A 15091-nucleotide genomic window follows, 5' to 3' on the forward strand; every position below is an offset into this window, starting at 1 on the left:
GAGATGGGAATGGTGTGAGCAAAGACAGAGAGATGAGCAAATGCAGGCTATAAGAAGTGATTGGTTGACTAATTGATACATGTAGTAAGTATTTATTGAGCACCTAGGAAGTGCCAGTGACTTACTTTGCCAAGTTTGTGGAAGAGAGTGGTAGGATATGGCCCGTCCTTAAAGGACAGAGTAAGGAAATGGTTTTTCATTCCGAAGGCAATTGGAAACCACAGAAGGTCTTCAGGCTGGAGAGTGACATGAGGAGAGTTGCTCTTTATGGAGATGACTCTGGCCGCGGAGGCTAACATTCCAGCCCGGAGGATCTGAGCACGAGTGACAACCGTGAGGAAGGAAGGGGCAGGGCCACGTGAACAAATATGGAGGGAGTCAGAGACAAACTCCAAGGTTTTGAGACTGAGTGACTAAGATCCACCAAAAAATGATGAAGCCAAGAGGAGCATTCAGTATTAGGCAGAAGGTAACAACAATAATAGCGGGTATTATTAGACCGAAGCACCTTGAGGGCAGGGGCTGGGATTGCTTTGGTTCACACATTTATGCCCAGCACTTGGCACGAGGTGAATACTCGATAAATATTTGTCACAACACATGTCAAACGCTCGACCTGACTGAATTTCACATCCACCCGAAAAAGACGGTGCAATTATCTCCCACCTGCTATCAATTCTATTTTTTAACTACCTCAGGCATATACAAAAATATAGGGAACAATATAATGAACACTCATATTAGAAATACCTACTCTTCAGTTTGAGAAACTAAGCAATACAGGTGTTGTCATTATCTCCACTTTACAGGTGGGAAATCTGAGGCTGAGAGTGGTTTAGGTCACGTGATCAAGGTCACACAGCTAACACATGCAAGAGCTGCGATGTGAATGTAGGCCTGTCTGCCTCCAGAGCCCATATTCTCAAGTAATTGTGTGTGTGTGTGTGTGTGTGTGTGTGTGTGACATCAATGGGACATCCGGGTGGAGGTACTCAGCAGGTAGACAAAAATACACTATGTGAGACAGAGAGCGAGTTCAGGGCTAGAAATACCAATATGGGAACTATGTGCATAAAACGATGGTTGAAGGGATGGCAGCCAAAAGGCAATAAACATAATGAGTGGTCTGAGGACAGACACTTGGGCTTGAGTGACGTGCCTTCTCAGAGGGAGAACAAAATATAAGAGACTCTTTGAAAACCTTGCGTGTTCCCAGAGTAAGTGCTCTATTTATGCCGGCCTAGAGCTTCCCTCTCGGTTCCTAGAATAAGGGCCGAGCTGCCTCCTGCCCTGGGAGTTCTTGCTCAGTATATCTGGCATAGGGCTAGGCCAAAGACGACATCAATACTTCGCATCATCGAGTTTGCAAAAGTCCTGAAGGTGAGGATGCTCTTTTTTCTCCAGGCGGAATCCCAAATGCAGCGCTCACCGTACTGGGTATCGAATATGCTGCTAGCCGAGACTGGGCTTGTTCAGAGATGCATGCCCTCTACCACGCAGAACATGGGCCACTGAGGTTTATTAGTACTGAGCAGGGTTTTATTGAGTTTGTAATCATTAGCAATACTACCCATTGAGGAAGCATTTCTTGGCCAGGCCAGAAGTGTTAGTTGCCTCAGAGAGATGTAAGTATTCTGAAAAAGTCTTGCAAGTGTTTTGATAAGTATCCAAATCTCCTCAGGCCATGAAGATCACAGGATTTTGGGCAAGTTCCCAGTAAGTATCAAGTTTTTATTTAAAAATTCCTATAGAGATTTATATACAACTAGAATATGTGTGTGATAAAAAAATTTCCTAGGAAGATGTTTTCCAGAAGAAGTCTGGCCACATAAATAAAGTAGATTAGGACTTGGCATGTGACATGTGTACTCAGAGCTTTGTGATGACATTATGAACCCTTTAAAAAGGTCAGAAACACAGAAGTAGAGACTAGATTATTTTGACTCTCGCGGTTACCCCTTCTCTATAAAGTCAGGATAGGCTAGGTGAGGCACAAAACTTAACCTTGAACTCTCAGTGACTTCCATGCAACAAACCCCACAAAAAGTGTCCTTTTCACTCTAAGGATTCTGATATAACTCTTTAGAATCACTCCCTTCCCAGGAATGACTCACGGAAACAGCTTATTTCTCTCTTCATTCATTTTGATCTAATGCTGAATAGTTTGGGGCCACAGTCGTGTCACGTATTGAGAGAGGATTTATCATCATTATTCTCTTTCTGACCTCAATAGATGTCCTCCACATAGCAAGACCAGGGAGGAGAAAGCGGAAGGGCCACACACAGATTTTGCAGAGCTCTGGCCCAACAGTAACACATCAATTGTTCAGAACTTGTGGAGAGCAGCTACAGGGTTTGGACAGGTTCAAGCCTTGGACTAATGAGAGGGCACAGTCCTCTCATGGCCACGTGCAAGTCCCAGCCTAGAGGGCAGAGCCCTCCCAGCACAATTCTAGCCAACAGCTCTAGTTGTAAGCTTGAACCTATGGTCCGAACACGTGGCCCCACGTGCCTGAGTGATGTGGGCTTGATAGAGTTCAGGTGCATGTAATTGAGTAGGATTGAAACCCACGAGAATGTTGTAAACATCTTGGCCACGCCCTTCCTTTGCCTCGTGGCATCGGCTATAAAATAAAGACACGGCTTGTAGTCCGTGGCACTGTGGCTAGCTCTCCATCAGAGAGGGCGGCATCCCATGGAGACCCAGCTTTCTTCTCTTGTCTGTCTTTTCTCAATCCTTCACCGCCCCCTCTCAGGGTCACTGAACCTGGCTGAGCTTGCGCGGCACATAAGGCGCCCAACATGGGGCTGAGTATGCCATGGCCGTGCTGGCTTGCCACAAGAACTGGTCACTTGGCACCACCCAAGAGTAACAGGATTGAAAGTGTCGTCTCCTGCGTGCCTGTGAAGGACAGCATTAAATGCTGACGCATAGAGTCATGGCTACCATTTTCACAAAGGCAAAAATCACTGCAACCTCACGCGGATGGAAAAAGGGGGCACTTATGATGCTCCTTGGCGAGGGGAGTCCTTTCATGAATATGCAGTAACTAGGTCTTAACCCTAGTGGGTAATATTTCGCTTGATGGTGAAATAGTTTTGTTGAAATATACTTATTTTCCACCCAAGATTCACAAATGCTAAAGAAAAATGGCCATTTTCCAACCCACTGGGCAAAGGCTGGTGTCGTGTCAACCTGGGTGTGTATCCATCTGCCAATTATGTGGTGTTAGAAGAAAAGTTTTCTCCCCTTCTCACTTCTTGGTCCTGAGAGATTTCTGCTGTGTGAAGACTCAAGATGCAACATCCATTCAAATGACCTGTGATTCACACCAGACATAGCACATACCAAACTTCAGGAACTAATGGTCTCCAGTCCATCAGTTAATAGTTAATACAGAAAATGGAGGGAGTAGATTAATCTCCCCGAGGCTTCGTTTGGCATTTCCACATACTCTGCTGCCCTCTTAGTTAGTTCACGTCTCATCTCCTTGGTGTTATCCTTATGGCTGGTATTGAACTTAGTACCCTTCTCTCTGGGTCTTCCTTCAGTCACCCAGCATCTGCCATTGTACCTTGGGCATGACCATTAGTCAATTAATATCAATGTTTCTTAAACAAATGAATGGCTAGTTTCACTTTTTGCCCAGCGTAGGACCAACATAGTCAGGCAAGTCAATATCCTAGGACCTAGGTCCTCTCACTTCACTGCTCTCCAACTCTTGTTATTTTTTCAGTCTCTCCGGCCACACTGGGTAGTGGTTTGGAGCAGCAGTGGAACTTGGGGATGTGAGGCAGAAAGTGCAGAATGGCAGTCAGAGCTCCTCACAGTTTGGGATCTAATGACCTGGACAGTGACGGGCTGAGGGACAAGAACAACAGGGGTCCTGAGAAGACTGTTAGCTCAAAATAAAATGTTTACGTATAGAGACGTCTTTTCCCTCTTGTTATTTTATTTCTAGTTTGCTGTACCTTAATTTATCCTAATAATTTGGATGTAATTCTTTACCCATTTTAAGTGATTTTATCGCTATGATTTACAAAAGCTGTATTTTGAACTAAACAGGACATTTTTTTTCTTTGCATTAAGCTATTTAAATTTTCTGGATTTACATCTTGTCACCTGCCAATTCATATTTGGGATGCTTAAAACACACACACACACACACACACACACACACACAAATATATGCTAATATGCAACAGGTCAGAAGTATTTGTATGCAAAAATTACTCACCCAATAGAGTAAACTCTTGATTAGTCATGAGTAGAGGGATTGAGAGTCCTGAAAGCACATAACTCCAAGATCAGTAAACCACTCACAATGCTGCCCCCACCCCAACAGATACAGGGTTCCTAGTACGGTTGGCATTTGGAGACAGAAGCTACCTTTGAGCTCATCCTCATTATAGATGCAAAGACTGAAGTCAGTGTGAACTTGGTACCAAAGAGCTGCGCACTCTATCCCAGGTGTTCCTTAGTAAGGGAGAAATTATAGCCCTGGGTCAATTTTTTCAGATGCAAATAGCAATTGATTGTGCTTCTCCGAATTGCCTCCCAGAGCAGTAGGAGGATGAAATGATTAAAAAAATATGTGAAGGAGATCTGTCAATTTAAAAATAAATGATTGAAGAGACACGCATTTGGAAGGCTGCAATGTGCCTACCAGGCATTGGACAAGAGGTTAAAAAGTCTCTACAGTCAAAGAATTTACAATCCAGTTGGAAAGAGAGGTGAGAGCTAGGATAAAATTGGATATTATCCTAAGGACTATGTACAGTTTTATGAAATTTTAGTGATGGTGGAGCGTTGTACACGCAAGGTTGCAGGAAAAGTGGTGTGTGGTGGTGGGGGAGGAGTGGGGGTCATGCATTCTCTTTGGCGTTTCCCAATGGATTGATCCTAACAACGGCAACCACTACTGTTGAACATAAATGAAAAAATGATAACTAACACCCTAGCTGGTTTGGCTCAGTGGATAGAGTGTCGGCCTGCGGAGTGAAGGGTCCCAGGTTGGATTCCCGTCAAGAGCATATGCCCGGGTTGCAGGCTCCTTCCCCACGGTGGGGCGTGCAGGAGGTAGCTGATCCATGATTCTCTCTCTCATCATTGATGTTTCTGTCTCTCTCTCCCTCTCCCTTCCTCTCTAAAATCAATAAAAATATATTTTAAGAAAAATGATAACGTACTAGTATAATGGATGCTTTGTTTCTGTTCGGTGAGAGGTAAGTGAAGATGGCAGACGAGCAGCCAACAGGAATAGTGTCCCTCCCAACAGTGTTGTGGCAAGTTGGTGAGAGATGCTTGACTTACTGGGTCACCTCCTAGGGCTCCAGCGCTGTGGCTGCTATTTCCACTCTCATCCCCAATGCTAAGCGGCTGCCGGCCTGCTGAGCCCGCCAGGCCGTGCTGGACCCGGAGCGCACGGGGCAGCCTTTGGGGGGTCTACCCTGAAGCCCCACGATCCTGGGGAGCTCTGGAAGGAAGCCGATGGGCCTGTGGATCAGCTCTTCCCCATCCCTCCTCCTAGAGGCCACACCCAACACAAGGCCCCCATTGTGTCTTGGGGGACAGTGGCCCCGCCGTTTTACGCTGGCTGCCCCTCTTCAAAGGGAGCGAGTGGCAACCTTTGAAGCGGGAGCCGGGGCGGGGCGGCGGCGGGCGGGGCAGGTGGCCGCCGGGCAGGTGCAGGAGCGGGAGCCGCACGCTCTAGGGCCGCGCGGGCGCCTCGCGCTCCCCCGTCCGCCCCGCGCCGCAGCCGCCGCCGCACCTGGAGGCGGAGCCAGCCCCGCAGCCGCCGCTCCCGCGCGAAGCCCCCTCCCCGCGCCCCTCCCTGCGCTGGGGCCCCGCGCTGGTGCGTGAGCCCGCGTCCTCCCAGCACCTCGCAGACGCGGGCCCGCCATGGAGCACATCCGCACGCCCAAGGTTGGTGGCGCGGGCGCGGGCGGGGGAGGGCCGGGCGGAGGATGCTGAGCTGGCGGGAGGCCTGGCTTCCCTGCGGGGCGCCGGCCGCGTCCGCACCGCATCCGGGGAGGGGGCAGCGCCGGGCATCCCCCGGTTCCCCGTGAGCTTCGGCTTCCTCTCGCTGCCTCCCAGGCCCGGCCCGGGCGGATGCTGCACCCTAACCTCTGGTCGGGGAGGGTGCTCAGTGGACCTGGGGGTGGGCGGGAGGGAACCCCAGTTGTCTGTTGAGCAGGGAGGCTGCTGATCTGCTGCTAAACGCGCCTTTCTGAAATCTCACTATTTTGCTGCTGTCTTTTTTAATTTTTGTCAATTGCCCGTTGGCAGCTCTGAGCAGTGGAAAGAGACACAAGCCTTCCTAATGGCAGGTGCAGGGCATCTGCGTAAGTGCAGGTGGAGGGAATGCACTGGGAAGCTTGTGGAATCTAAGGGTTCAGACCCCCCCAACTCCCCCCAGCCCCCTCCGCGGCATCGGCCTCAGCAGGCCTTACACAGGGCGGATGATCAATATTCACTGCAGGTTCGATGTTATCAATCCTTTCCTCTTCCTATCCTTTCCGGCCTGTCTCCTCCCTTGGGGAGAAGAGTGCAGCTTAGGGGTTCGTCCACTGGTGTGTGTTGAACACCAGCTTTTGACCCCAGTGAAAGCGAGGGACCCCTGATCATTCCAGCTAAACAACGCCGTGCCAGACCTTCCTACTCATAGTTACTAGGAACATAATTTAGATGGAAGATGATCCACTCCAGTAAAAACTCTCAACGAGTGAAAGAATTTATTTGAAAAGCCTATTGGCTCTTGTTAGGACCACCGCAGCTGTTTCGTTTCCAGCATGAGCTCTTGTTCAAAATCTAGGTTCTGGACAGTGAAGTGGAAGCTGGGTCTGAGTGGTTAGCACTAAGGTAGCCCCAGGGGTTCCATGCAGCTCATGGGGGCAAGGGAGCCATTACTTAACTGGACTTTGTAAATCAAGGAAGAAGAGTGAGTTCCCTTTTAAATTCTGGAATGGCTCCTAAGTACCCCTTGGTAAAAGCGGCTTTGGAATTATCTCGTGTCCGTGGAAGAAGAAACCGTTCGGTTTGCTAAAGAATGTCCGTTCCAACAGTAGATGTCAGTTGTATTCATTTTGCCCGGTGGAGTTAAATTGTTGCTTCACGGTCAGGAAATTGTAAACGCAGAAGAGAGTGCCATAAACCGCAAGGTAGGTGGCTCAGAGCTTTCAGAGTTTAAGTGCTGCTAAATAATTTATTCCAGAATGATGACATTAACTCAGGGATTCTCTCTGCCCTTGCCAAGGGCATCCTTTCTTTGTCGTTTTCCGACAGAGTATGAATTTGGGAGGGGGAGTAAAGGCCTGTCTCCCCCGTTTCCAGGCTCACCCTGTACAAAACCATGTGTGTAAACCCGAGAGGCAAGCAGTTATCTTATACTTAAAACTGGTTTTCATAGACACCTTCTAAGCAGTGTAGGACTTCAAATCAGAAATCCCCTTCAATCGGGAAATGCAAAGAAATGGGGGGAAATGGAGAACTGTCTGAAAGGTCATTGAATTGAAGGTCATTAACATTTAGGACGATGCAGGTGGAAACAAACCCCAAAACTATAGGGATTGGGTGGATCCGGTTCATTTATTCATTCATTTCATTCCACAAGTATTTGTGAACTTCCGTGTGCCAGGCTCTGTGTGAGGTCCAAGAGCATGAAGCATCGCGGAGTTCCCAGGCTGGAAGAGGAAGCAGTTGTAAATCTGGACAAACCTATGTACAGGGGACCGTGGGCAGGGAGGGGAGAATGCAGGGAGGATGAGCTCCACCATAAAGGGCTGAGGAGTGGTTTGTAAAGAGCTGAGTCTTTAACATGCAAGGAGGCATGGAGGACCAGGAACAGTCGAGACAGCTGTCATTCATTGTGTGAATATGATGCATTGTCATCAACCAATTACAACCTCAGAGAAGCTGAGAGCCTGAACAGGGATAAAGACAGAAATGACGACATGACTCCTCGAGGCTGAACAGCATCTCTTTGCATTTTACATTTTTAAGTGCAAAATGGAAGTTCACGGTCTAAATGAAAAAGAGAAGAAGACAACTTGCAGAGTGTTTGTTGCAAAATATATAATTATTGATGGTCATATATTCATCTTTATCACTGCTTCTGTTATACTCTGGGGTGCTGAATAGGTAGCTTGCCTGAAACTTCATGATTTCATGTCTTGGGTGGCTTACAAGGAGTGTACACAGAGCTGTTTATCTGACCCACTCTGGGCTTGAAGTGATATGGACCACGTGGGTAGCAGGGGTTTATTTCAAGAAGAAAAGAAATGCATGCATGTATAATGTACAGTTGCTTTCCTGCTATAGTGAAAGTCATTCGTTTGCTCTTGGTAAATTCTGTGATCTCCATCACAACCTCTTGTGTCTGCCTGCTTCAGGGTTGGGAGTCCAGCTTAAGGAGACAGGTGCACGTGAATAATCTGGAGTGCTTTGCGATAGTTCTTCTTGGGTGTGTGTTTAACTGAAGGCTCTAACCAAGCATATGCTAAGCAGAGTGTTTCTCTCCCAGAATGGTTCCTGTATAGCAGTGATTTTCAACCTTTTTTAAATCTCATAGCACACATAAACTAATTATAAAATACTAGAGGCCCAGTGCACCAATTCGTGCATGGGTGGGGTCCGGCCAGCCCAGCCCCAATCAGTGGATCGGTCTGGGCCTGTCGAGAGGTGGAGACAGTGGGAGGTTGGCCGGCTGGTCTGGCCCGATCAGGGCCAATTGGGGCAGCACTGGGTGGGGGGGGGGGGGTTGCAGACGATTGGCTGGTGGGCCCTGCCCCCGATTAGGGTGGGGGGGCCAATTGGAGGTGAGGCCAGCTGTAGGGAGGGGATGTGGGCTGGCTGGCCCCACCCCCGATGGGACTGGGGGGGGGGCTTAGGAGGTTGGCTGACTGGCCCCACCCCTGATTGGTGTGTGGGGGGGGCATAGAGGGCGGAGATGGCTGGGGGGAGGGCCCACAGGCTGATGGGGTGGTGGGGGCTGATCAGGGGTGAGGCCGGCTGTGGGGAGGGGCTGTGGGCAATGGGCCAGCCAGCCCACCCCCAAATGGGGTGAGGGGTTGGTGGAGGGCCAGCAGCCTGGGGAGGCACCATGGGTGGTTGGCCAGCCGGCCCTGCCCCTTATCAGAGTGGGGGGCCGATCAGGGGTGGAGCTGGCTGGGGGGAGGGGCCTCAGGCAGTTGGGCGGCTGGCCCTGCCCCTGATTGGTGTGGGGCAATCAGGGGTGGGGCCGGCCAGGGGGAGGGGCTGGGGGCCAATCAGGGTGAGGCAGGCAGGCCCATTGGAGGTGGGGCTGGCCACACTGCTCTCAATCAGGGTGAGAGAGGCTGATCAGGGGTAGGGCGGCTGGGGGGAGGGGTCCTGGGATGTTGGCCGGCCGGCCCCACCCCTGATCAGGCTGGTTTGCTGGCCGCAGTGGGTGTCATAGCGACTGGTCATTATGGTCGATACAGTGTTCCGGTCGCTGGCTTTTTATATATAGAGATAGATATTTTATATTATATATAAACATATTTTTTGCTGATCTGACAAAAAAATAGATATTATTTTGATCCATTCACACCTGACAGCTATTGTTGTGTTGACTGTTGTCATTATTTTCTTTGACAATCTAAGGGAAAATTGCTGATCTATAGAATAAATGTTCGGAGACAAACTAGTTGGCAGTTAGGTTGAAGTGAGAACACCAAACATTGCCTAGACTCATCGCAGTGAACTTTTGGGTTTCTACTTCACTGTCTGACTCTCTTTACCACTGGGAAAACTTGCTGATAAGAAAATCCTCTGCTGGGACAATTTGGGTTCAAGTACTACCTAGTTGTTGGAAGTTTTGGGGCTCCCAGAAATAGCCTGCCATGTTTGTAGATTTGGCTTGGTACTGGGTACAATGCTAGTGGGTCCTAGGATCCTGTTAAGCAATCTCTACCTTTTGAGCTTTGGTCTTTCTGGAAGACATTTTTTTCCCAAAGGTGTAAATCTAAGTTGTAAAATGGAATGTGATGACCTTTCAAAGCAGATCTTGAAAATATCTTCTCTTCCTTTCCACCTAACCCCACTAGTCCAAGTCACTACGCTAATAGCTTCCTAATTGATGTCCTAGTTTCTTCTTTGCTCTTCTCTAACCCCTTCTCCATCAAGGGAGCCTGGATGATGCTTTCTGGACCAAAGTTGATTATGTTACTTTCCTACTCAAATTCTTGGTGGCTTCCCTTTGTATTAGGATATATAGTGAGAATCCCCAGAGTGGCCCGTAAGGCCGTGTATAGATGGACCTCTTTTTACTTCCTTGCCCTCAACCTGTGGGTCTTCTCATTATTTACTAACCACTGATCACCACCGGCCTCTGGGTTTCTCGAATGTGTCAGGTGTTTCCGGCCTCAGGATGTTTGCACTGCCCTTTCATCATGGGAATGCTCTGGTCTCACTCTTCACCTGGCTAAATCTCTCCCCTTTGAGATGAAATATCATTTCCTCTGAGAGGCTCTTGCCCAGTTCCCCATCTCAGTCAGATCTGCCTGTTGTATTCTCTCGCAGAACCCAGTATTTCACCTCCTGCCCCTGGTTACACGTTTTATATTTATTTGAGTGATGATTTGTTTCCTGTCCAGCTCCCCTGCCAAAGCAGGAGCCCTGTGAGGGTGAGGATCCTATGTTGTTCACCCCTCAACCCAACCCAGTTGCTGGCAGCAAGTAAGCACACACTGCTAGTAAGTAAATTAACATTCAAATAATAGAAGGAATGAAACAGTCTTGATTTCAGCACTTGGGTTTTAAGTGTTTGCTGTAGTAATCCAGGCCTCATGTGCATTGTACCCATGACTCATTACAGTACTGTTAGTCTTCTAATAAAACTAGTGCTAAGTATTAGAGAATGTCAACGTATTATGTACAATAAGTAACATCTATACTAATAAAAGGGTAATATGCTAATTAGACCAGATAGACCGGACTTCTGAATGCTCTTCCAGACAAAGCTGCAGCGGCTGCGAGAGCCGAGGAGGGCCGGCGGCTGGCAGTGGCAGCAGCAGTGGGGTGATAGGGGCGGCGCCTTCCCCTGATCATCCCGGTCGCCTCCCGCAGAGGGAGGCTAGACTGCAACTTAGGCCCACTACCCGCTGTCAGTAGGATATCCCCCTGAGGGCTCCTGGACGGTGAGTGGAGGCAGGCTGGGCTAAGGGACGCCGCCGCCGCCCCCCCCCCCCCCCCCAGTGCATGAATTTTCGTGCACGGGGCCTCTAGTATATATATATATATATATATATATATATATATATATATATATATATATATATAATGATATGTGTTTTGTGATGATATATAGTTTGGGTGAGGTAGAATTCAAATAACATTTCCCATTTCAGTAATTTAAAGTGTACAATTCAGTGCTTTTCAGTCCATTTCCCATGTTGTGCCACTCTCACCACTGTCTAATTTAGAACATTTTCGCCACTCCCCAAAGAAACCCAAAGCCTATTTGTAGACCGTCCTCATTGCATCCTTCAGTTCTCGATAACCACTAGTCTACCTTCAGCCTCTGTTAGATTAGCTTAGTCTGGACCTTTTATATAAATAGAATAATGTAATATGTGGCCTTTTGTGACTTGTTTCTTTCATTTAGTATGATCTTGTCTAGGTTTACCCAAGTTGTAGCATGTACTGGTATTTCATCCCTTTATACTGCAGAATCATATTCCATTCTGCAAATATACAACCTTCTGTTCATGCATCACCTGATGGGCATTGAAGTTGTTTGCAGTTTTTTATTGTTATGAACAGTGCTGTTATGAACACTCATTGCTTTTTTGTGTGTGTGAATATAAGTTTTCAGTTCCCTTGCATGTATCCCTAAGAGTGGAATTACTGGGTCATATAATAGCTTTATGTTGAATTTTTTAGGAAATTGTGATTACATTGTGTATATATAGGGTGTTCCCCAAAATGTATACACACACTTTGAATAATTTTAAAGGCAGTATTTGTTAAAATACATTTCATTTTCAAAATTGAGCTATCAGCTATTAAAATGTGTATATATATTTTGGGGACAACCTGTATCATACAACTAAATCCTTCCTCTTCATATGCATCCAACAATATAGAATGATTTATATAGAATACAGGGCCTAGGTACTTTGGAAACACTTATTTAAAGAGCACGAATACAAAGGTTTACATCAAAAGGGAATATAGATTTCTATTGTTATACAGTTAAACAAATTTTTGAGAAAACGCAAAGAGCATGAAGTTATATCACTCCAGATTCACTTCTAATTTGTAATAACATGCCTTTTTTTACAGTCATAGTGTGTTTTTCTCTTATAGAACTTTTGCGCACCATTGCTTTGCATATATCTATTTTATATTCAGAAGTCATCCATCTATTCACTGTTTTAACGCTTGCATATTATTCATTTGACTATAGTTTGCTTAACCTATCTCTACGATAGGGATTTGGGTTTTGTGACCTTATGAAAGTCCCTGGTACAATTTTCTTAATGTATATTGCTCAGAGTAGAATGACTGACAGTAGGAACAATCTTATAAGAGTTCTTATTACATGACTAGAGGCCCAGTGCATGAAATTTGTGCATGGGGGGGGGGTCCCTCAGCCCAACCTGCACCCTCTTTAATCTGGGACCCCTCAGGGATGTCCGACTACCGGTTTAGGCCAGCCTGATCGCCCCTAACTGCCCTCCCCTGCTGGCCTGATCACCCCTAACTTCCCTCCTCTGCTGGCCTGATCGCCCCTAACTGCCTCTACTTCAGCCCCTGCCACCATGTCTTGTCCGGAAGGAGGACCAGACGACCAGAAGATGTTCAGTCTATCCATTCTAATTAGCATATTACCCTTTTATTAGTATAGATGTTTTTCAGTACTTTAAAGCCTCTCATATGGTCCAGGGTTTAGGCAAATTCTTTATTGTCCCAGAGTGCAGAGGATAAGGTCTTGGCTTGATAGAGAAAATTCTTTCCCACAATCATACGTGTTTCTATAAGAGAAATTAGTTTGTCTCTTGAAGGACTAGAGGTGTCTAAGCAGGGTCCGGATAATTCAGCAGAGAGGACACAGAAGCATCCAGGGCTAGAATGGACCAGGACTATGTTTGAATTTCTTCTGAGCCAAGTGCCCAGCTACCCTGAGATTCATACTTTTGGTACAGGGAACTCACTGTGTCCCTTGGCAGTCCATAATGACCATGGACAGCTCTCACGATTAAGAAGTTTTCCTTGTATCTGGTCAAAATCTGTCTCACTTTACTACTACTTTCAGTTTGATGTCATCTACCATTTAATGAACTTGACCTCCATCACCTCTTCAAAATCTGTAGTTTTTAGTAGTTGGACTTAGCTAGGTCCCTTGGGATATTGCCCAACACATCAGCCCTCCTTCCAGAAAATGACCCTTCAAGTATTTCATCCGATGCTGCCCTCTCCCTAACCTTTTCATCCTACCTAAATCGTTAGCTCAGTACCGCTGTTCTGGCAACCACCCAGTGCCTTGGTTTTAAGTCCCTTTACCTTTCTGCTTGCTGTACTCGGTGAGTTGCAAAAGCATTTGATGACTTGAGGTTTGGTTGCATTGGGGGAGAGTAATGTTTGGTAACTGTTTTCCAATTGTATCATCGAGTCCCAGATCAGGAAGAGAAGCCCTAAGTTGTCTCCACACATTGTGTGTGAGGTCAAGTCTGCCCTACTATTTCCTTGAAGGATAGTATCTTACACTTATCTCTGTTGAATATTATCTCATTGGATTTTGCTTTTTGCTTAATCCCGTACCCTGTTTTTAGACTCTGATACATCTGCTCTTCCTCTCAGTTTGGGACCATTTACTAATGAACTTGCCCTGGATTCCCTCATCTGTGATTTTATCCAAGGAGGAAACTAGGCAGGCAGATGTGACTCCTTAGTGACTAAAGCCGCTTGCCCCCGTCTCCCAGGATCTTGATCCTGATAACAGATTTACTAATTCTTTCAGTTTGATGTCATCTACCGTTTAGTCAACTTGACCTCCATCACCTCTTCAACAAGCTCATTCAAAGAAACGAAGTAGTCTGAGAGGGTGACTGAGTGGATGTTCCTGCCAATTGGTGGTTTCTTTTTCTAGGTTCATACAAAATTCCATTAAAGAACCCATTTTAGAATCTTGCCTAGAATTAATGTCAAACTCAACAACTTATACGAAATTCCATATCACCCATTTGAAAACAGGGATCTCATCTGCCTGTTCTCTCTGTGATGGAGAGAGCTCAGTCGAGTCATGAGAAGATGAGCTTTCTCCGTGTCATTCACCACCATGATGCCATCTATTCTGTTCTCTCTTAACAGGTCATTTTTAGATTATAAAAGTACGTTACGTTTGATTCTATTTGGAATCAACATAGAAACTACTGTTAATATTTTTACTATATTTTATTCTCTCATTATGTTCACTGTATGAATCCTCAGACTTTTTATTTGTTGGTTTAGAAACTTAGGATCACCCCATTCAGTTTGGGAGCATGCTGCTTTTAACCTGCTATCATGTAAGCTTCGAAAACATGCTTTTAGAAGAATATATTTTTTTTTAATCCTATGGAAATGTCATTATCAAATTGACCATTTTCCCAGAAAATTAGTATAACAATGTTATGATGGACATCTTGTTTATTAATTATTATCTGCATATGTGATTACTCCCTTAGGATAGATCCTGTAATGAAATAACTGGGTCACAGAGATGAACCATTTTATGGTTGATCTTTGTTGCCAAATGATTTTTTTAAAAGTTTTATCAATTTTCAGAAACATGGTAGAGTGTCTTTCTCACTGTGCCCTTGCTTTATTATTTAAAAAAAAATATTTGCTAATATAAGGTGGGAAATAACATCTTGTTATTTCATTGTATTTTTTTAATTACTACTGAGGTTGATGTGTTTTCAAAAATAGTTTTTTTTTTACCATCTTGTTATTTTTATGAATTACCTATTTATATCCTTTTCCATTTTAATAAATGGTCATTTGTGTGTCTCAGTGGATGAAAGTAGCATGGTAACATTTATGCCACCATTCAAGCTTTCCAAAGTGACGCAATGAAGGGATTCT

General features: G+C 46.0%; 1 protein-coding gene across 1 annotated transcript in view; it reads left to right on the forward strand.

Annotated features, from left to right (window-relative positions):
• The first annotated feature begins 5813 nt into the window (after nucleotides 1-5813).
• The window catches only part of MTMR7 (myotubularin related protein 7), an 84815-nt gene continuing 75537 nt past the window's right edge, over nucleotides 5814-15091 (forward strand). The window contains exon 1 of the mRNA XM_079779094.1: nucleotides 5814-5926. Coding sequence (XP_079635220.1) covers nucleotides 5903-5926 — 24 coding nt within the window. The 5' untranslated portion in view covers nucleotides 5814-5902. The remainder of the gene's footprint in view (nucleotides 5927-15091) is intronic.

The sequence above is a fragment of the Cnephaeus nilssonii genome (assembly GCF_951640355.1).
Source record: "Cnephaeus nilssonii genome assembly, chromosome: 8".
Classification (NCBI taxonomy): domain Eukaryota; kingdom Metazoa; phylum Chordata; class Mammalia; order Chiroptera; family Vespertilionidae; genus Cnephaeus; species Cnephaeus nilssonii.